At 37.7% G+C, this 24,153-nt stretch overlaps 1 protein-coding gene across 6 annotated transcripts in view; it reads left to right on the top strand.

Annotated features, from left to right (window-relative positions):
* The first annotated feature begins 4,894 nt into the window (after positions 1-4,894).
* The window catches only part of tmcc1a (transmembrane and coiled-coil domain family 1a), a 41,765-nt gene continuing 22,506 nt past the window's right edge, over positions 4,895-24,153 (top strand). The window contains exons 1-4 of one of the 6 annotated variants that reach the window (XM_078950488.1): positions 4,895-5,036; positions 18,720-18,765; positions 19,065-19,161; positions 19,717-19,997. In XM_078950488.1, coding sequence (XP_078806614.1) covers positions 19,134-19,161; positions 19,717-19,997 — 309 coding nt within the window. In that variant the 5' untranslated portion in view covers positions 4,895-5,036; positions 18,720-18,765; positions 19,065-19,133. Of the gene's footprint in view, positions 5,037-17,789; positions 17,833-18,719; positions 18,766-19,059; positions 19,998-22,146; positions 22,686-24,153 lie in introns of those variants that run through there. The other 5 variants (XM_078950487.1, XM_004070539.5, XM_011477266.4 and 2 more) reach the window with 5 other exon arrangements.

Below are 24,153 nucleotides of genomic sequence, written 5' to 3'. Positions count from 1 at the left end.
ACAAACGCCTGAAAACTCAATTTCCATTGTTTCTTGCTCAATGAATCCTCTTGTTGTTTTAATATTTTCCCTCCTTCGGCATGCTGTGAAAATTTCAATTTAGATATATTTTTAAATATAGAAGTAAATACCAACCATTATCTGGTTGCAGTTTTAAGCTATACTGTGAAACTTTATTCTCAAAATTATGTCTATCGCAAGTTAAATCTCCCTTCAAACATTGCTATTCTTTGGCCAAATCCAAATTGCTTCCCTACCTCTACGGCTTCTCCCTATTCCTACATTTATACCTCCAGGTGGAGAGATATGGAAAAATTAGTGTCTTCAAATTCGGATGTTACTACGATGATGTCATCAATAGTCGGAAAATACATAACAATGTCGGTTTTATAACTTTAAAAAGTCGTGCAAAAACAAAAGCTCAGTACTCACATTTAAGTGTAATGTCTGTGCTTCAGAACCACGTCAAGAAATATTTTTTCCTCTGCGCCACAAGTGTGATGCGGATCCACTAAAGCTTCAAATGCCCCCACATCTGGAGCAGTAGGGAGGAGCAAAGGGGTAGTAATTTGGATTTGGCCTTAGCCTATCTACCGTGAACTTTAGTGTGAAACTGTTTGCCTCCATGACAGGAGTTAAATAGGTTTAATTTATGACTCCACAAAAATTACTCAACAATCACACTCCAATAGTTAAAAAAAACAAAAGGTTCTCCAAAACTAGGGTTTAGGGGATGAGATGCATCTATGTTGCAATCACTGCATTCTGCAGATGCATACACTCTGGTCCATGTGCACACATAGCTATTTTAGGGGTTTGTTCTTTTGCAAGATAATGACGTTAGGAAAACAGAGCTTGTAGGTTAACTTGAAATAATGCTAAAGTCTCCATACTGAAACTTCATTGAACTGGTTTATGATGAAGTGGAGAGAAGAGTAAAAGAAAATCAAGTCACAAGAACCCCTGCAAGAGGGGTTAAGAAAACTTTCTAAAAAATATTAGAATGTTTTTTCTTTTGTATCATGACTACTACACATGGGATAAGATGTTCCATCTCAGGTGTATCTTGTTGAGATGAATACTTAAACCATATTTTGGTTTATGAATAAATTTCTTTTATTTCTTCTATGCCTTTTTTTGAAAGGAGTATAACACAATGAGCCGTGTAATTTTCCATGAAAATGAGTGTGTCAGAGTCACTGTTGTATTCTCAAACAGAGTAGCAGACATTCAGTAAATAGTTGCTTAGCAAACTCTAACGGATCAGAGAGGATTCGATAGCATGAAGTGAAGTAGCATCACTTAGAATATTTTAAACTTATACAGAAATGTTAACAAGTATTGGAAATAAACGCAAAAACTGAATTTATCAAGCTTTTATACTGACTGAACAAAATTCTCACATATCTGTAAACTACAATTAGTTTATTTCTGTTTTTGCCTTTTGAATTGATAAGCTTCTCCTTTGGCACAGCCGTGTGTCTGCAAGATGCAAAAACCATGAATGAAACATAAAAATTAGCAATTAAAAAAAGGAAAATGACACCAAACATGGGGGATTTTTATTTCCCAAAACAAATCAGTAAAAGCCATGGAAAAGCAGAAACTAAATCTTCCTACCCAACTTCCCACAGAAAAGCAAAAAAACAAAAACAAAAGGGAAACTTTAACAGAATCACAAAAACGCAAGAATACTGAAACAAAATAACCAGACACCTGAATACTAATCTCCAGCAACAAATGGCAATTAGCTGTATTTGCATTCTGTGTGAAGATGCAGAAACACTAAGGAAGGATGCAGAGGGGTCCTGACCTTATCAAAGACCGAGCAGCTGTGGGCATGGTCAGAATGCCGAGTAAACCTTTATTTATTAATTTATATTAGCAAAAGCTGAACTCTGTATTCAGAAGTTCCTTTCTCTGTTTTACCAAAAGGTGAAGACGATCGACCCTCTATTAAATGGTTTCTTGCAGAGTTTTAGTAGCTGTTAATGGCCTTTTTTATATCAATACCTTGTCTGTTCATAGTTCTTTCTGAGTGTCACAAGCTTTGAATTGTGAGGAACATCAGCATCCACATCAGCTTTTGCAGCGGTGACGCACGTCATTAACAGACGTTTGTTGGTGAAGAAGAAGAAGAATTCATAAGCTGAGGAAAGGTGTGTGTTATGATGCTGAAGGAGGTCAGATGAAGGAGGGATCACATTTTCCAGTTGATGATATGTGTCCCAGATGAGGAAGACAGAGCTTTTCAGTCCCCAGGCTTTGCCATGTATGCCCCCTCCCACTGTGCCCTGACTAGACTGGGGATCAATCTTTGCCTGCCCATCTCCACTCCTTTTATTCCGGCCTCTTCATTAGGCCCAGCCTGTGAGATTGCCTGCTCTAATTGACGAGGGCCACTGAGAGCCAGCATCCTCGTCTGCCACTCTCTCCGTGAAAGGGTCGCCAGGTAGCAGCCGCTCACACTAATCTTTCCCATTATCCTTTGCTCTACTGTGGGATCAGGAAAAAAAAAACAGCCTGCCTTGCTGGTGCGTATGAAACATTTATGCATGCCTCTGTTTGTGAGTGACTGTAAGCTCTGCTTGAGTAGGAACAAGAAATGTGGGCAAAAACAGCTTCCAGAGACACTTATTCACCTTACATAAACCGGCTCCACCAAACTTTCTGTTCTGCAAAAGAAGGAAAAAAAAATAGAAGAAAACCTCTGACATAATCACAGAAGTTTGCTCGGGTAAATATTCAGCCCATCTGTCACATCCGTCTCACCACCGAACTCTCATGTGAGAGTGCAGCCTTCGTCTCATTCAGTCACTGTGATGATTCACACCACTCATATGTCCAATTTCACTTTCTAATCACTATGATTGAACTTTTAATCTATAAGTTAAAATCAATTTGCAGCATGACAGTGTTCATTTGCAGGGCCAGTTAAAGTCTTCAACTTCCTATGAAATAAATCCCATCCCGTCGCCGAGACAACAAATGTTCTGAGGGGAGTTGGAGGTTTGAGAGGATCATAAAAACCTAAGAAGAAATAATGAGAAAATAAAAAAACGTATGTAACAAAATGTTTGTTTGTTTTAGTGTGTTTGTTTAACCTTTACATTTAACTTAAATTCTAAAATTTTTGTGTCAGAGGTATGTCATAAGCCAAACATGTCTCTCAAAACACTTGTGAACCACAAAAACGTCCATTTTCTTTAAGAAACATATTAAACCAAACAGTTAGTACCACTGAAGGATAATACTTCATAATTACAAAACATTTTTCTTTAAAGGAGAATTTTTGGATGTGTATAAATGAAAATCGTGCCGTTGCCAGTGTCTTTGATGTGGAGCCAAGTTTGTAATGTAAAACAAGCACTTTCATGAAGGCAGTAAGTTGAGTCTTACTGATGGTTTTCTACGTAATGGGATTTGTGACAGTTTTCATTCACAGCAATTTGAGAGTGAAAATCAAAAATTCAACAAAATCTTCATAGAGTTCACAGTAACTCAGAGTTTCAAAATTGGAAAGACGGGCATTTGTACAAGTATGTGGGCAAAGTCGTAAAGGAAAAATGTAATACCTACGACAGAAGAAGGTTATATATATATATACTTAAAAAAACACATTTTCCTAGTGATTATTAAAGACAAAGTGTGTTTTTGTCTGCTGTTTTTTATGTACTGGAGAAAATAATGTATTTTGGAAACAAAGTTTAATAGCAATTGTAAATTACATTTTAAGAAAATCTAAACAAATTCCCCTTAAACAACTGAATTCAGTCTGTATTTTTTCAACTTTAACATAAAAATGAAATATTGTTCAACAAAACCCTGATCATGGCTTGCGTGTCAGAAAAATGTATTACATACAAGAACATGTAGAAAATTATCTAAAAGAGCTAAACAACACTATTTAATTAAATAGATTAAATGGTTATTGTTAAAACATATCCTTCGGTCACTTTTTGGGGGTTCCTGTCTAAAACTTGTCAAATACAGCAATAGTGCCTAAAATTTAAAGTCCTGATGTGTCTGTCTCCAGGTACAAACATGGATTTTCTTCCTCTCTTATTTAGGAAACCCACATTTTAATATCAATAGATGCCTATAAATGTTTGATAAGTTCGTTGTTTTTAAACTAAATAAGAAGGGCATAAAAGAGGCATAACTATTTAAGTGCCCTGTGACTAAAAATGTTATTGCTCCTAGTCTTTCCAATGCAACAGTGCCACCTGCTGGTTCAGCTTTGCAGCACAAAATAGTGACTCTTCTTTTTAAAGTATCATTGGGTTGCTTTGAGAGGGTTGCGTCAGGAAGGGCATCCGGCGTAAAACATTGAAAAGTTTACCATGCGACTCCTTCCCTGATGGGAAAAGCCGAAAGGGAAACAACATTGGAATCAAAGGTTGTGTATTTCTTTTTATTATTATTGTTATTGTTGTGATATAAATAATAATAATAATAATAATAATAATAATAATAATAATAATAATAATAATAATAATAATAATAATAATAGAAAATCTTTGTGAATAAAAGATGACAAACAGTTGAAAGGACGGATTTTGATTTCATATATGAAAAAATATCATGTTGATGTTCATAATGTAGAAACAGAACAATCCTTTAGAATTATTTTATTATACATCATAATCTAAAATACCTGTTTGTTTATTTATGCAACATTTTTTAAAAATTTATAATCTAAACTATTTCATTTTGAGTTTTCTTGACTGACATTTGGACTTTACAAAAAAAATGTCATACTTTATTATCAAAGTTTATCCTTACTACTCACTCATACATCATTAGAAACGACTGGAAATGTGTTAACCTATAGCTTACAGAAAGTGTAAGAGTGAGTCATCTTATACGAACACAATCTTTGACTCCCCTTTCATTTTTACGCAATGACGTCAGAAGGGTGCTGTGAAGCGTGAACAGAGAGGGCGGCCCGTGGTGTTGACTGCACCCGGAGGCTCAGAGGAGGTTTGTCGCTCGCTGGACGGCTGTGTCGGCTCCAACAGTTTGCTATCACCCGTGTAAGTGTTAATGTGTTTGTGAGCGCCATATATAGGGAGTTATTTTGTGGTTTTTAAACATGCGTGCTGAGTTTCTTTTTCATGGGTTGACTGTAAAATGTTAACCGTTAGCGGCATATTTTAAATGACACACTACTAACACATTGACTGTCTGTCAACTTGAGTCCGCTTACACATTGCTGCCAATGAAAAACAAAAGTCTGGCAATAAACATTTTTAATTATTTGTTTTTAACATTTCTAGGAAGTCTTTAGACATATGCGAAAGTCCTTTTACTCATTTTTCTGTGCAGCGTAAAGTACGTTTTGTGTTACCCAGCAGGCAATTGTCAGGCTCATCTTTCGTAACGGTCCTTATACTTCTCCCCTGCACTGAGTGTCAAGCGCAGTTTGTATCTATTGGCATTTGATGCTTGATGCTGGATAATTTTGTGCTAGCATTATTGAAATGCTGGACATTAGCTGCAGCTTTAGTTTCAATAACAATCCAATTAATGTCATTGGCAGCCGGCGCTTTCCAGACCCATGTGTCAGCAGGAGCTATGTTTAGTCGTGAGTCTTAAAGTTTCACAGTTTGGTTACAAAGTCTTTTGTCCTTCTGTCAAGTTACCCGTCGGGGAGGAATGAGGCTGTATTTTTTGCTGTTTTGCCATATTTTAAGCCAAATTATTTTATAAAGTAGACACCCCCACCCCCCACCCCCCTTATTACCAGTGTTTTTGGGGTAAGCCAGTCATGCTACTTCTGTTCTGGGATGTTTACAGAATTATTTACAGTGTCTTTTTTTCATTTATTATTTTGTTGGTTTGTGGCATGTTGTTACTTTCCTTTGCTGTGAATCGCTGTGACTAAACTGACAGGTTTGCTATCATCCACTTGCATCCGCCTCTGATAACTGCTGCCATCTGTGCAGGGATGTGCAGGGTTGGAACGGTCTGGTATGTCACAATGTATCCCAGTATCTGTTCAGCTTACCCTGCTAAGTGGCTGAGAGCTTGGCTGCCCCTTCAGGGTGCTGCGCACACAGCCATTCACATCTCACTCTGATGGTCAGACCACCATGATGACGCTGCTGCCCTCCTCCTCCTCCTCCTTCTTCTCATGCTGCACTTGCATTTTTCCTTCCTTTTTTGATATTAAAGGTGGGCTTAGATTTGATCATCTTTGTAAAGATGTAGTATTTGTTTGTGTGTGTTTGTAGTTGCATGCATGATGCAGACATGGTCACACGTGTGGTTTTGAATGACGACAATGCCCATCTGCTGAAATTTACTTCTGCACTTATGTAACTCCTCTGTACTGGAAGGGGTGACGATGTGCTTATAGATAGCAGATATCTTGATACACTGTCAAAAAGGTTTAAATCACCCTTTATTATACTCAGATTCTCAATCAGATGACATGAAGAATGATGCTAAGTTTTATTACCTTGTTTTGTTTATGGCAGCTGTTTTTTTTTTGGAGGGATGATTAGACATCTATAAAAAAAAGTTGTCGTGTTATAGAAATTTTCATAAAGAGGCAGAGCATCCATTTTGTCGACTGTGAACAATATCACATCTCCACTTGACTGACTGGCTGCAATTGTTTGATCGTTCGTATTTGATCAACTATAACTTATATTGAATTCATTTTAAGAATTCATGGGAAAAAGAAATGGAAACAAAATGAATGCAGAAATTTCAGAAAATGGAAACATCTCTTACTCACAGATAGCATGTGTTACAATACGCATTATAGGAGCCCACGCCATAAAGAAGGATGAGTTGCAACATTTAAGCCTCTGAAAGGTACATAAAAAAAAAACCATTGTTGCAACATCATGGTCTTCCTGAATGCTATTTTTACATTTTCCTTCTGTATCTGGCTACAGTTTCTAAATCTCCTTATGAATGTTTAAAGGCGATGACAAAGAGAATGAGGTGACCACCTGACCTCCAGCTCCATCTGATAAAATATGGTGAAAAAGAATCTCACAAAACCTCCATCCTACAATCGGCAGAACACGGAGGACTTTATCGTACAAGACCGGTCAGATGTTTATAGTCTATACTCTGTTTTTTTTTTTTTTTTATCGGACCATGGTCAGAATGTTTTAGCTGACTGATATATACTTCCTGCAACATAGATGAGTAATTTTAGGGAAGCATTTGTCTTTTCCACCAGTTTGACACCAAATTACAATCTGTATGAACCATAGATTTAATTACTCGATGAATAACTTGTGATATGACCTTTCTGCATGGTGAAAATGAAACCTGACCAGAGTTTTCACTGCCCACACCAACAATGTTTTAAAAAAATATATTTGGACTGAACAAAGCAAAGTAAGTTAGTTTTATCTAAGGCTCCACCCAGCTGTCAATCCAAAAACATGAAACAAAATCTATCCAAATCTAAACTTTAATTCAAATCAAAGTCATAAATTCAAAATTGCAATGGGGTGATTTCAATAGAGCCTGAGTTGAGGTGGTCGGTTGACATGGCTTTACAGATCAGACAATAAGATAATTTATTTGAGTAAGATTAAAGAAATTCAATCAAAAACCACCAACATGTACTCTTAAGTTTTATTATTTCATTTGACAGTTTTAAACTGTTTCTAATGACAGGGTTTAGAAAAACTATTGCATGTTAAAAGTCACATCTGAGCAGAGCAATATTTCTAAGATTCAAATTGGTTCTTACAAAATAAGAAATAGTGTATACTAATAGAAAGAACTTAATGTCCTGCACAAATATTCAAACTTTTTATTTGGCAATAAAAAAACTGGAATAACAAGATAAACAAGAAGCATTTATTCTGAAACTATTTGACACTTTTAATTGTTTGTGATCCTACATAATAATTGTTGTTGGTACGGTGTGAAATGCTCTCATGTGTTGTGACCCAGCCCAATATTTTCCCACCCTGATGAACCTCAGCATTGTCATTCTGAAATGTGCTTATGTCATCAGGGGAGATGGAATTGTACCCCCGGTCAGTCAGTAGGTTCAGGTAATTGGATGACTTATTGTTAGCTGAAATGAATCATAGTTTGTTTCAGTCAGAGAACCTTGACTACTTGCTCACTTCAGTTCAAGTGATTTCTGTTTTTTTGTTTATTATGCTGTACATTTTTTACTTTTAACAAACGGTAGTTGCAAAACTCTTTTAGCTTCCTCTTTTCTGTTTTTGCTCTATATTTTGCATGAATTTGAGAAAAAGTCAAAAGAAATCTATTTAATGCAGACTTATAATACTTTTAATGAAAAACTGTTGGCTTCAATAATTAGAAATGCATATTTTGAAATAACTTTTGTTAAAGATCTCTAATATGCCTGCATTCTCTGAGCTACAAGTCTAGAAAAGATTAAAATGAACATACAGTACTTTTACAGTAAACACTTTTCTATAATGTTATTGCACTTCAACACTGATCTTAAACTACATGAAACACAAATATTTGAGTAAACAAAAAATGTTTTAATGTACAGGTATTCAGTGGTACCAGACATTTCTACAAATGCAACAACTTTGAACTCGGTGGCTTTAGTTTTGTATTTTTTTGCCAGTTCTAACTCCCACACTACCAGAGTGAAGGTGAGATTCCTTTATAAAGGCTTCGGTATCTCATGGCAACAAGCTGCCTGCTTCTCTCTGATCCCTTCCTGCAGAAAAGAGCTTCAAGCTGCACAAGTTTACACTTTCAAACATGTCTGTTTTGCTGTGAAAGTTCTCAGAGACTAGTATGGGAATTTTCATATAATTATTTTCAGCAAATTGGTCATTTTTTTTAAAGTTTTGGTGGAATTTCCTTATAGGCTTCGATAAAATGTTTTGTGATGACAGTTTAGCTTTTCCCTTTCCAAAAATGAATACATCTCTGCTCTTGCTTCCTGAATAACAACTTTCCATTCTTGTGCAAGCACAGCATTCACATTCAATGGTTTTTAAAATACGCTATATCATATATTCTACTGCAGGCACAGAGCAAACTAATAGAAAATAACATTTATTCTCAAACACATTTTATCCACTTTTGGCCTGCATTGGTCAGTGACTATGACAGCCATACATTGAACATAAAGGAAGAAAACTGGTTAAGAGCAACAGCAAATATGAATGTTGTCCCTGTTGGTGGATCTCCCTCACTTATGCTTCTTCTTCTCCATCTATTAATCTAGATAATAGTCAGGGGGCGGAACAGATGAAGCCGTTCAAAAGAGTACGGAGAAACTTTGCCAACAGTTTTAAGATGTTGGTGGTCAATAAGAGAAAGCTGGATTTGTACATTTTACAAAGGCTAACATTATGTAATATACTAATCTCATTACTTTTATTCATTCAATTGCTTCTTTCCCCATTGGTTGTGTTGTGTGTCTTCTGGTTGGACATCTCTGCATTTTCTCAACATTGCTGTCAGCCTGTATTGGCTGGTCTCTCATAGTTAATGAGCACAATGTCACATAACTTTTTCCAAAGTCATTTATAGTCCAGTTAAACATTTTAGACTGTAACATGTAGTTGTGTTTCTGAACAGTGGAATGAGGTTTGAAGACATTTTAGGTGGTTGTTTTCTCCAGCTTTACTGTTGAAAGCCATAATGTTCTACATAAGGATTGTTCGGCAAATGTGCAGTGCTGATGTGGTTGATATTGTTGCATGGAACTGAGATGGAAAAAGATCAGTCAAACTTGAAACTGTAGTCTGTCTGTAACTCTCTTAAAAAAACTAAAACCAAAACTTCTAACTGATAGGAACTGACGGTGTCTCTTACAAACAAGTTTAAATGGAGCTGTTTTGTTGAAGGTTTTAACCTCACATCTTTAGATCAAGGAAAATATTATCAGACAAATAAAAAATAGTGTCTCAGATTGTGGACCTAATGTTGATCCAGCTTGTGTTTTGAGCCAAGTGTCACAGGTGGAGTTGGTGTCAAGAGTAAAGCTTGGTCCTCCAGGTCTCCATGCATTAACCTCTGAGGGGAAATAGAGGAGTGTTGGGTTACCTGAGCCTGGAAATTTAGTTGAAAACTTATTTATATAGGTGTTGCTGCTTACTAAACAATCCCACTAGGTGTAGCCTAAAGCACTGAATATCTCTTGTTCTTAGAATCGAGTGGATTTTTGCCATGTGTTGTGCAAAGTCAGCCCGAACCCCAAATGCGATGCCTTGCTCTTTTTGTCTTGGCTGTGTGACCCTAATACAATCTCTGGTATGGGGTTTCGCTTGGTATGTAGGTGGTTTCCCGCCTGATGACATTTGATGATGCTTCTCCATAGCTGTTGAAATATGAACGGTATGAACACTGTTAAACACTCATCAACTTTCTAAGTAGGAGCTCTTTGAAGAGTTTGAATTAGATCACATACTCTGATAAATTAATTTACTGTCTATAACTAGCCTCTAATGAAAGAGTCATACAAAAAGCGACAGGAGAATAAAACCTTTAGTACTTTTACTGATTAGAAACACTTCTGAATGCTGTGTTGTTGGGGTGAATTGGGACCACTATCTCAGTTGTTCATGTTCTAAAACAAATCATTGTTGCACTGAGCACAAACAAACTGAGCACAAACAAAGCCCGTGCAGTAAACAAAAAGCCTTCCAGAATGTCCCACATTAGGGCTGCACGATATGAGGAAAACTTGCGATATGCGATATTAGTGATCAATATTGCGATAACGATAAATTTGCGGTAAATAAACAAATAGAAAAATAAACAAAAACATCATTTCATTGCAACAGTTTAAAAATTATACTCCAAATGACCCTCATTGACATGGGGGACAAACATCTAACATAATAGGCCTCCATCTGATTGGTCAACAATGGGAAGGCGTCCATCTGATTGGTCAAAGCATAAAGGGATTTATTTGATTCGTTAAATGCTTCAAGCTGCCATAAGATTGTTTTAACACATTTTGGGTTTGCGATTTATTGCGATAATCTCCGTCTTTTGCGATATGCATATTGCAGAGCTGGATATTGCGATAACGATAAATTTGCGGTATATTGTGCAGGCCTATCCCACATGCATGAGATGAGTATCACTGCCAGATCTTCTGTTTCATGTCACTGTCAGGCTTTTAGCTGTATTTAATTATAGAGCCTATAATATGCAATTCTGATGCTTTTTACAGTGAACAATATCCATGTATTTGATAATATATTGCCTTTGGCACACAAAGAATGATTTTTTAAATGAAATGTATATGAGTTATTTTCACAATTCATTTTCCTACCTGGAAGTAATACAACACGATCTCTGAGGTTGAGCCTTTCGCTTTGTGTGGGTGCCACCCATTTCATGAGGTCAGCCTAGAGCTGACCTCGGCGGCATGTCTGCGTTTGCCGCTGATTAAAAAAATAAAGACAACTAGTACGTTAGAAGTTTGGGTATGTTCTATGATCAGCAAAGCAGGAATGCTGGTTATAGGAAACATAATGACAAAAGATCAATTCATCTTTGTTGAACACTTTTTTTATGTTACCAAGATTTTCTGTTGGTGTAAATGCAGGTTAGTATCAACACCGGAAATTGGTAAAACTATTATTAAGAAAGTTCTGTTTTTTAATTCTCATTTTATTGTCCTTCAATCTCTTTCAAACTAAAGGATCTGAATAATCATTTAAATGCTAATTTATTGGGTTACCTTATTATCATATCCAGACTAAGAGTGTTAAGTTTAAAAAATATCAATCCACCACCAAGTATTTTAATCTAAGGTTTTTTTTTATGTCTACTCACATTAGTACGGTCACTTTCCATTGACCTTTGGCATCAGTAAAGCACTTTCCGACTAACATGCTTAGTGGTGAATTGATGTTTTTTTGTTTTTTTTTAACAAACTAGATAATTAGAGAACTAGATCATTGCAAAGGCCTAACATTTTCTGTTCCAACAAGAAGCACATAAATTACAAATAGTTTGATGCTTTAGTAGGTAATTTGCATCTAATCTGAATGTTAAAATGCACTGAGGTTCAGCCCCTTTTTGTTTATTGTTTTCTTATGTGTGCACGTGGAGACTAAATGATCGTATGTGTCTTTCCTAGAAAGTTCAGCAGAACTTTGCCATCAGGGCCTCCCTCTGGGCTTCATTTAGCACAACAGCGCACTGTCCCTGCCTTTTATAGGTAGCTACTTGCTGTAGACCTCCTCATGCAGACACACTATGAGCTAAACCTGAACAGGCTAAAACAGGCAGTGGACACTAGGATTGTTTTTTTGTTTTGTTTTTCAGAGTGTTTTCTTTTTCGTCTTGTAGAACATTCTTATCCTTTTTTTTCTCATTTTTGTATCAGATGGGAAAAATTGCTTCTTATAACACTTTGTGTGGTCCACTGAAGTCATTATTGTGCCAATTTGAACAACTCTGCTATTATCTGCCTCCAGCCACGCACACACAAATTCACGCACAGAACTACAATAACGATTGTTCCTGTTTCCTGGCTTTGCCGTCATGATGCAGCTGCTGAATGAGATATAGTCCTGTTTCCATGGGTTAATGGCAGCACAAACATACATAAGTAAGTGTTGCCACACCATATCATTTTTTGTATGACCCACTTTTATTCTTGTGTTTTTAGTCAGTCTTATAGAAAGAGACACATATTTTGTTCATGCACTCAAATACAGACCTAACGACTGAACTCTCTGGCCTAATTCCGCTCTTATTGATGTGTGCCTGTCAGTGAAAGAGGCAGAGCACAAAGAACAGTGATGGGTCTGCATGTGGCTCACAGGAAACAAAGAGCGATCTATTCCATGCCAGCTTGCAGACTCTTCTGGAAACACAGCATTGGCTTGTTGAAGCTGTGACTGTGTTTTGAACTACCCAACTGTTTGTTCAAAAAGAAAAAAAACTAAAGATGGTGGGTTCAGGGCCATGTTTTATCTACATCCCACGTTAAATGTACATTTAGATTGAGCTAACATGAAGATAAAATTAAGCTAGAGAGCAGGAAACCTTGTCTGCTGAAAAAATGCTTAAATGCTAAATATTTAAGGCAACAAAATAATGACAAATATAGTGTTTCACATTACATATTTGTAAAGAAAAATCTCCTTTGCCTGGCACTTTAGCACTTGATTCATCCTCTTTTTAGTAAAAATCACCTAAATTTGTTTGTTTTTAAGCATTGTATGAATATTTTTGCAATAATTTTGATTATTTTTTGTGTGTAATTTACTGTCATTTATTGTAGTTCTAGTGCCAAAACTCTATGTATATTTATTCATTTTTGCTGTTTTTAGTCATTGCACAGTATTATATCTTAGGATGGATATTTTTTCTAAAATTCCGAATTGATTCCTTTTTTTTTAAGGCTACAGTTGGATTTTTAACTTTTACAATTTTTTAATCGCAAACCAATTTGAATTGGTTATGAAAACTTCAAATAACTGACCATATAAACTGGAAAAAAGTGGAGCTGTCATTGATATGTTATTCGTACATTTTAAAACTAACTGAGGGCAGTTTTGGTGTAAAAGAAAAAGAATTGTGTTAAGGGAAATTTGAGGATTGGATCTTATGAATTTATGTTAATTTTATTGTTCAAATAAAAATAGATTATATTTTTACCAGCTCACTAAATTATAGTAGATGGAGAAAAATCTTGGCAAATAGATGCATTATAATAGTAATGACAATGACACCAAAAATAACAATAATACTTTTATCATATTGCTATCACAGGATGCTATTCTATTTTTTAATTTGCAGCATTAAAGCAGTGGTGCCACCGCTCCAGTAAGGTCATTGTCCAGCTGGCCGTTTGTCCTGTACCTTTGACAGTATTGCGAAATTTCTGATAAACATGCCGACTTACAGAATTTTTGAATCCTGTTTGTCTTTAACATTTAACAACAGTCCGTCTTTTTCTCTGTGATTTTTTTGTCTTGTTTTGTTTATTAAGAAAACTGCCTTTTCTAACATGACTTTAAAATTGGGTTTCAAACAGAAACATGTCCCCTTGCCAGCTGTGCCGTGTTTCACGTTCGTAGATTCCTGGAAGTCTAACAACATGTCATGAAAATTAAAGAGCAGGACATTTGTCATTATATGATCCATCTGCCCTGGTTGCATCATCACTTCATCTAGGTGGATCATCAAGACTTGTCTAAACTAAGCACAGATACAGGCATGCACACTAAGTGCGACAATGAAGCATTGTCCTCTAAAGGCTTCAAAAAGAGGATTTGGTCTCACTATAAAACCACAGGCAATCAAGAAAGCATCCAATGCAGGGTTAGGATCAGCTCAGGGATGAGGGAGGGGATTTATGGACACGGAGGATTGGGCACATGAGCCAGGACAAGACCTAAGGTTCAGAGCCAGCTTCTTAACAAGATTAACTTAAGTTGTATCTCCTTCACCAACCAGCTCCTAGGTAGCAGCATATAGTGGTTAATCATACCAGACCTTGTAGCTTAGTCAGGTGTTGTGTGATGGATGCCTGATCAAAGGGTCATTTACATTAAAATTCAATTAAGTTATTTGCTTGCCCAGAGGACTTGTATAACATTATCACAATCACATTTTACTAACTGCAGTGCTGAAAAAGTCTAAAGTCTAAAAATCTCTCCATGTATTTATGGTTATAAATAAGCATTTTGCTCCTGCCCCGGTGAATGCTATAGATCTTATGGTTAAGTGGATGTATGTAACTGTGTATGCTGGTGGTACACTTGGTGAAACAACAAACTGACAAATATATCCAGGAACGATTTGTTGCAGATTCAAAACTTTTGTATTTGGTATGAAGTAAGGATGGGCGATACATCTGTGCCAGTATCGGTATCGGCCGATATTTGCAGAATTTAAGTTTATCTGTATTGGTCCGATGTTAAAAAAGCTACCGATATTCTTCTGACTGTTTTCAGAAACACTTATTTTTTGAAATATATCTTCTTTCACTTTCGGCTTCTCCCATCAGGGGTTGCCATAGTGAAACAACCTTCCCTTGAGGATGAGTCGCTGGGTTAACTTGGCAATGTTTTACGCAGGATGCCCTTCCTGACGCAACCCTCTCAATCCAACCAGGCTTGGGACCGGCACAGCAGCAGAGAAGGGAACAGGGAGCAGCTCGGATTCGAATCCTGGTTTCACGGACGGAAGGCGCCGCAAACCAGCACGAGCTAAACTGGCCCCCTATTTTTTAAATATATACTTGTTCATAATAGAGAAGCTAATTTTGACAGTCATAGTTGGTAATTGAGTGTTTTAAGGTAAATTTTAATTTTTTATTGGAATACATTTTGTTCATAATAGATCCCTGGCAATGGGGAGCTTATGGTTTACAGTTATGTCCAATATTCAATAAATATATCTAAATGCTTTCAGATATATTTATATGAAATTTTTAAAGTGGAACTTGTTCCTATGAGATCCTTTGCTGGATGTTAAAAAGGTGATCACAATGTGATTGTCCAGTAAAAGAGAAGTTATGCATTTCTACTTAAGAAAAAAAAATGAAATCTAAACTTTGCTCTTCTGTAGACACTTAAGTATCTGCAAATATCGGCTATCGGCCACAGTTGCAGGGGAGATATGGGTTATCATATCGAACAGGAAAAAAATTATATCTGCCCATCCCTAGAGTGAAGCACGTCAAGGCTTTTGCACTGCTCTACCAACAGACGGGTTTCCTCCATACATCATATTTGGAAATTATGATAAACATTCTACATTTGCACACTAGCCTTGTTAAAATTTCAAAGGGCACGAATACTCAGGAGCATGAGAGATCTGTGTCGCTTTTATTTTAAAATGTGCAGATGGCGCAACAGTTTCCTAAAACAGGAGCGAGCTGATGGAAGAGAAGCTGTTAAAACTTACCGTAGTCTTTATTTGGCAGCAGTCACATTTACTGCTTTGTAAACACACAGGCTGAATTAAACAAGCCACTATCTCCCAGCCAGAGGATTTGAGTTAAGTGGAAAAGGTTAGTAAGGATTACCTTCCGCAAATAATAAATACTACTGTTTTATGTGCACAAATGCAGCTTTTTCCTGGAATGGATTATGAGGTTTTTGTTGCTCTGCCTGTTGTGACAGTTGTAAACCTTAAAGAGAGACCGGGTTGAACTGATGCTTCTCAAGGCTCTGAATGGTGCAGTTTCTCTCATTGCTATCATGAATTGTTGAAGCTACTGGTGCCACTGGACAGCTTTGGCTGCATGCCCGACTGTCTGTCTAAAGTAACTGTGCTGGCTCTGGTCACAAACTCATCATCAGCCATGCAGTTTGCCAGACTGCAGGAGGTGATTACCGGTATGAACTTTTTGTTAGTGACACTACCATGTTGGATTTCTTTTGCAAAAAAGAGACTCTTTAAATTCCTTCACAAAGGAAATATTTGGGGGTAGTAAAATGGCTCCTTTGGAAGGGAGTGTGACTGAAATTCATATCCTCTCTTTTACTGTAACCATTCTGACACACAAGTGTTTGGTCAAGGATTGACTTAGTGGTGTCTTTTAAGGCATGCAAACAAGTATGCTGAATGAAGACTTGGACTTATTTCATTTTTCCTGCCTTTAAAGACCCACTCCGAAATATATTGTGTTTTTGGTAATTTTAACATGTTCTTGTAGCATTTTCTTATGATAGAATACATTTATAAAGGAAATTAAGCCTAAAATTGTATTTCTTAGTATATCTTTATTTTAATCGTAAATCATGAGCAGACGCTAAAATGTTGTTTCAACTAAGAGGTTATTTGTGATGTTGAAACTACCATCAGAGGGCCACATGCTCCCTGCCCCACTCCAGTCTGATGCATCCACTTGCAGAAAGATAGATATAAATAAATGTAAGTCTTCATTTTTCTCGTCTGAGCTGACATCTGGCTCAAAACCTCCTATAACTCGCCACTTTTGTTGGACCTGTAATGTTATGTCAAGGTGTGAGGGGCTGTTTCCTTCCTTTATTTTTAAATCAATTTTCAATTATTATTTTTTTTTTCTTTTCTTTTAAAGTAAATATTACGTTGATTATTTCTATGATGTATTGTGATTTTAATGCATTTTTCTGTTTTGTGAAGCACCTTGAATTACTTTGTGTATGAATTGTGCTATACAAATAAACTTGCCTTGCCTTGCCTTGCCATAAGGTGTAAGTATATGGATGATGGGAAGTGTGGGGAGGATTTCTCTGTGCCAAAAGTCCCATCCACAACACAGAGGTGAATTTTTCAATGAACTCCTGCTGCTCTGCAGAAACTATGTCCTAGGAAACCCACACAGTTTTTAAAATAATTGACTACAAACAGCCCAATCATAAAAGACCACTGAGAACACTTTTACTATAGATCAAAAGATGATAGGAGTTTGACTTTAAATGTTTACACCTTGAATGTTTCTCGTGTGATGAAACATTGAAGTTGTTGTTTACCTTTCAGCTTATCCATAAGCAAGAGTTTTACACCGGATGCCCTCCCACAACTCTGTACTTATCCGAGCTTGGGACCGGCGCTGGGGGACCCAGACTTGGGCCCCCTTGGGGCTACACAGTTGGGCAGTAGCGAGAAGGGGTCTTGCCTAAGAACCCACTGGATAAAGCTCATCGCACCCCCTGATAAATGAAACATGGTTTTCCATGCACAGTCCTACACACAGCCATGATATCCATTCTAGTGAAATCTATAAACTAGTGTATCTAAAACAAGTCAATTGATTGATAATTATCTATTCAGTCATTCATTCATCTTCTAATCCGTTTTTCCCTTTCCGGGTCACGGTGCTGCCGGAGCTTATCCCGGCCACTTGTGGGCGAAGGCAGGGGACTGGACAGGTCACCAGTCTGTCGCAGGGTAGAATGTCTGCAATCACACACCCATGCACTCTCACACTCAAACCTAGGGAGAATTTTAGGTTGACCAATTGACCTATGAAGCATGTTTTTGGATGGTGGGAGGAAGCTGGAGTCCCCGGAGAAAACCCACACATGCACGGGGAGAACTTACAAACTCCACGCAGAAAGGTCCCCTATTGATGTTCTGGTCCAGGTCCCCCAGCCAGGACTTGAACCGGGGGCCTTCTTGCTGTGAGGCCAGAGCGCTAACTACTGCTCCACCGTGCAGCCGATCATTGTCTAATAACAAGAAAAGCGATTCTATTTAACTCAGCTATCGGTGTTTACAAGGTGTGCTTTTGTGCAAGTGTCTAACAGATGTGTTTGTACCAGACACATGTTGAAGTAGTTTTGGGGAAATGTCTTGTAGAGGACACCAGCATAAATGTCCTGTGCTGAATTTGTCAGGAATTGTTCATTTAAATGTATAGTTGATGGATGTAAAAACAGAACCTGGAACTGCTGAAGATGCTGACAATGTGATCTAAAACAGACATCAGTATTTTCGGGGACTCATCCTGGTGTTTAGTTGACCAGAAAACTTAAATAAGAATACAAATTCATTTGAAGCCTTTGGACTCTTAATGGATGGTTAAGATATTAACATTAATATTTTGCATCACTTTCATTGTGTTCACTTACATTTTTAAGGGACATTGTTGAATTAAAGTGGCAATTACTTTCTTTTTCAGCACTAGACAAAAAATTTAAATTTTATAAAAGAAATTCCGTTCACTGTTCATTCTGATGAACAAAAATTGACCATCACAAGGTTACATAATGCAATTGTCATCCATGATTTTAATTGAAAAATGATCCAAGTTTCTTACTTTTTTCTTTCTTTAGGTATTCTACAAGAATAAGATGCATTAGGATTACTAATGGGCCAATGGTGAGTGAGATTCTTGCTCCCTGATGGGGATTGTTACCATAAATTGTAGTTTTTTGTCGTTTATTTTGTCTTTCTTTGTGATTTCATTCCTCTTCAGCTTTCCCTACACAAAGCTGCCTACTTTAGAAATAATGCACATCATGTTTTTTTCCATACACTATTAGACTAGCATCTCCATTGCTCTGTTTTAGTCATTTTATATGAAACCTGGTCACAATTTGTAGCAAAATTAATCAGGATTAGTGAATCTAGACAGATCTCTGTCATATAATAGATTTTCTTTTTTTGTGTCAGATCAGCAAGGCTACTTGTTCCTGAGTGAAAAAGATGCATGCTCCCAGTTTGGATCCTCCCCCCCCTGACTGCAAATGACCCGATTCCAACCTCCATCAGAAAGTCTCATCTCCACTTCCACTGTTGTCTTCTGTACCCTGTTATTCTCTGTTCTTCTTTGTTGTCATCATCTTTTTTCCCTGACCATTTACATTCCTGACATATACAGAGGGAGGCTTAAGCAGACTGTTTAATTGGACAACTCATCCCTGCTGTTTCTGTGGTGTCAGCAAGGCCATATGCATCAGAAGGACAATTGTCAAAGGGTGCCAAAGGGATTTGGCCCTGGTTCAGATTCTGAAGCTAAAGTAATGGCGGGGGGTTCACAACAAATGGGGTTAGAGAGTGCTTCAACTCACTCAGAACATGATTCTTTCATTAAGTCGAGCCAAAACACCAAAGAAAGTATGGGGTTTCTTGGCCAGGGCTTGAAACAGCTGTTCCAGCTACAGCGTAAACGCCTCTCCTTCTCTCGTTCCACCATCCACTCATCATCTTCCTCATCGTCATCCTCTGTGGTGTCCACAGGTGGCACTTCCCCCTCTGCCCCAAGGGTCAACTTTGAGTCTAGCTGCTGTGATTCTGACCACCTCTCTGCTCCTGTGGTTCATTCCACAGCTGGCCGGGGCTCAGCCGCTGCAGGCATGATAAGGCGTGGGACAAGCCTGCAAAGCCGGCGCAGTAAAGGATCCGGGTCTGCGAGTGGGGACCGGGATCCTCTTCTGAGAGGCAGCCCCCAAGCGCCACAGCGCCGCTACACTCACGATCCGCAGCAGCATACCAGCCGCCGACGGTCCTCCTCCACCACAGAGACCACTCCCTGCAGCCCTGTCCCTGGATACAGCTCTGGAGATGTGGGGCTGTCATCAGGGTACCAGTCTACAGAGGAGACAGACAGGGTAAGTGCCAGAAGTCATTAATCATTATCCCTACACCAGAGGTGTCAAACTTATTTTCACCGAGGGCCACATCAGTATAATGGCTGTCCTCAAAGGGCCAGATATAACTTATACATGTAACTAAATGTAATGAAAACTAAATGTAACTACTCCTTGATGTTAAAAAACTCATTATTTATTTATTATAACTTTTTAAAGTGACAATTACAGTTGCATAGAAAACATAGATTTGCTTGTTACTCTTGCATAAATCCTTTTGAATTTTGTCCACCTATTAAAACCCACATAACTCCATTAATGAAAGTTCAAACCGTCCAAGAAAAATAACATAAAACTGAGTTAGAAAGAACATGTATTACAGGTGAAACATTTTACAAAAAAAGGCTGCACACAGCCTTGCATTCCACTGATGGTTTGATGACAAGAATTTGTCTGCATACACACAAAAGACCTCCAAACATTGAATAATTAGAACAGCAGCTACACATCAATAATATGTAATCGATTTAAAAAAAAATAAAAAAATAAAGAAATGAAAAACTTTTAAGCTCTCGTGGGCCACATAAATATACATGGCGGGCCACATTTGGCCCCCGGCTTCGAGTTTGACACACGTGCGCTACACGGTCACTGAGAAGTCAGTCAAAAGGGGTAGATGAACGGGCTGGTCATATGCACTAACATTGAAAACTAATTTAGCTATGAAATGATTGACACTACTGCTCCCTGGTTTTCCCAAACAGATTGATAAAAATCTGCCAAAACAAAACTAATCCCAATTTAAAGAGGATACAATATTTTTTTATTGCTTACTGCAGAGATTGCAACAACTGTAATATTACATGACTTTAAAGTTTGATATTGTGCTGTCCAACAAAAACCCAAACGGGTTTTTGAATTGGTTTAGTTGCATTTAGTTATTTGATTATAAGCTGACCAAAATGTAAATTCTCAGTTACAAAATCCTGCCATTAATCTCTGGATACATACATGGAAAGGAAAACCAAGCTTTACTATTATAAGTTTTAATATATTAACAAATATCATCCAAGGACAAGTGAATGTTTAGTACCAAACTTTTTCTGTTTAGTCTCTACCACTTGGTATGGAGAATTTCTCCCTTTTATTTGGTTATCTCTGAAAATTAGTTTAATTTAAATTCCTATCAATGGTAGGCTCAACTATGACCTCTTTTGTTCATAAAAGGACTTCTTCACCTAAGAAAATAGTTTGTTGTTACTACCTCGGAACAAAAATAGCACCAGTTGGTACTGCAGAGTTTTTCATACACATTTTTCTCCACACATTTGTGGATTTTACTATGCCACTAGAGGTCGCTGTCATCTCAGCTTCCATTCAAAACTAGATCAAGGGGATGTGATGTTTACATTTTATTAGGTTTTATTCGTGGGTGACTTATTAAATAATCAGTATCAAGGAGTTTCAGTGTTTCAGAAAAAGATAAAGGTCTGACAGTCTAGTGTTAAGCAGCTGCATGGATCAGCAATGTAATTGTAAGAACTATATTTGCTCAAATGTGGAAATGCATACCCATACTTAGTCCTTCTGCATGCTTACACATTGTTTACCTGTTATGAAAACACAGGCAGACATTTGTGCTCCATTAGTCTGGCTTCTGTCTAAGATGAGCATCAACCTTTTGTTGGTTGGCTGATAGAATCCAGTTCACTCATCACTTACTAACTTCCCCACCCTGTTTTATATTATAACTGAACAAAGTCATTAAGGTGATCCAAATGGTCGCCGTGGATACCCTGAAACTTACGTCAAGCTATGTAGATAAATGCCCGGCTTTTGTTGCCATAGTAACAGCATGGCTGACCTTGGAGGCACGACATCCTGTTGTTGAGGGGATGTAAAGCTTGTTTGAAGCTGAAATGATCCAGGATGCTTTTTGTAATGTTTAGTGAATTCTCCTCCTTCTTTCCTGTCCTCCCCTGCTCTCCCATAGTTCTGTGGTTTTTCCTCCCTTATTTCCCTCCCCGTCTCTCGTCCTCTGTCCCTGGAGGGAGTTAATATGGGCAGTCAGCTGGTCTCTCCTCTTGCTCAGTCTCTAACAGCACCTCATTCTCCTCACCCCACCCACTGACAGGAAGCAGGAGGCAGTCTTGCCTTGCCCTAGATGGGTGAGAGCTGAGCTGTATCTGTTCTGGGCTCTATCTATGTGTCAATGTGTTGAGAGTTCTGCCTTCAGAGGAGGATGTGGTGAGGTGTGTACATGTGTGAATGGAAGCTTTTATTCTTATCTGCAGTCTTAACACTCTTGGGTTTAGTCTGGCTTTCATAGAAAATTCTTAACAACCATTGTGACTTTTGATTATACCTGTATAAATATTAGACCCCCCCCTCTCTCATTTTGAATATGAGTGGGGGGGCAGCCCATCTAAGCTGTCTTTATCTCCCCACCCCCCGCTCTCTTCTCCACCCTCCCTTGTGTTTGCATAGTAGAAAGCGGTGTGGACCTGAAATGTGTGTGCATATGGAGAGGTTAGCGTGCCTTTAGCCAGCGTGTGTGTGTGTGTGTGAATGTAGAGTGCACTATATGAGGCATGAGGCAGTGTGTGTTTTGGAGGGGTATCGGGAGAGAGGAGTAAATCAGGGACTCCAGCTGTGGATCAGTCAGTGAGGATGGTGCAGCGCTTTAGCCTTCGTAGACAATACTCCAAGGTAAGCTTTAGCACACGTGCATCTTTGCCTATTGAGATAATCTGTGTTTTAACATGCTTGCGTTTTTAAACCAGTTGTAGCAAAAATTTGAGCTTTCTGAAAATTTTAGCTGCAAGCAAAACCACTTCAAATTTTCTATTATCTGGGCAAGGCATTGAGCTGGTATGTCTTTTCAAGTTTATTTTTGTTTCTATCTTTATAAGTCACCAGTTTAATATAATGCTTGGCAACATTGATGTTGATAGCTTAATCTGTGTTTTGGTTCTTTTGTTTAAACTGTCCCTTGGTGGTAATGTGGGTGAAGGGCTGTGTTAAAACCACTCAGAGCCTGCTGTTGTGCAGCTGGTGCTCAGCCTGTGGCATTAATCACGATTAGCTACTGATTAATTGATAGACCAACTCCACCTTCACCTTTTATATTTTGGGTATTTGCTCTGGCAGATGCAGATATACACTCCCACTTCTTAAAGTAAGGCAAAAGTCCAAATCTGGATGCAGAGATGCAGTGGGATTAAAAGCAAACGCTGTTTGGTATGCGCCAAAGTCAAATACTTTATTGTTTTGGTGTAAAAACTAGATATAGTGATGTTCTTGGGAGCAGGCTGCTCAAGTAAAATGTTAGCCAAGCCTTCTGGCTGATCTTCTCATGTCTTGAGATTGCAGTTCCTGAAGGAGACTGTAGTGTATCTTCAGTAATAGTCTCCTTTAGGGTCTGGCTACAACTTCTATCCATCCCCAGTGGCTGATGGGATTTATTGGAAAAGAAGGGGGTTGGGTTGATGACCTCTCCATAGGTTCACCTCTCTTGTCATTGATTTTTGGTCAGCTTTTGTTCCAGATTATTGATACTATTTTAAGTCTTCAGATGAATCTTACAAGACCATAAGAATAAAATCCGGTATTTTTTAAAAATAGGACGACAAAAGAAATGTATGTGTATTGAATGAAATAAAAATGGAAAAAAGGCCAATCGAAATTAGCTTTTTTTTTTTGCAAAAGCTCAGATTTTAAATTGTAACCATGTATGTTTTATTTGTTTTATTGTGACCAAAATGTTATCTGTGCTGAACCAAACACTGTGTGCAAAATCCTAAAGTGTGAGTCGGATACCTTGAAGCTACATTCACTCGCTGTAGGTTTAAACCAGGGGTGTCAACCTCGTTTTCACTGAGGGCCACATCAGCATAGTGGTTGTCCTCAAAGGGCCAGAAATAACTTATAGATGTAACTAAATGTAATGAAAAATAAACGTAACTACTCCTTAATATTAAATAACTCATAATTTATTTATTAAAACTTTTTAAAGTGACAATTACAGTTGCATAGAAAACATATGTTTGCTTGTTACTCTAGCATAAATCCTTTTAAATTTGATTCTCTCAGGTTAGGTTATATGGACAGTGTTTAAGTCCTAATGTATAGTTGCCCAATCCGATATTTCAAGTCTGTTTCCCCTAGATATGAATAA

This window comes from Oryzias latipes, chromosome 7, assembly GCF_053564925.1.
Source record: "Oryzias latipes strain Hd-rR chromosome 7, Olatipes_Hd-rR_3.1".
Lineage (NCBI taxonomy): Eukaryota > Metazoa > Chordata > Actinopteri > Beloniformes > Adrianichthyidae > Oryzias > Oryzias latipes.
Note: the sequence above shows the minus strand (reverse complement) of the source record. Positions and strands in the feature narration are given on the sequence as shown.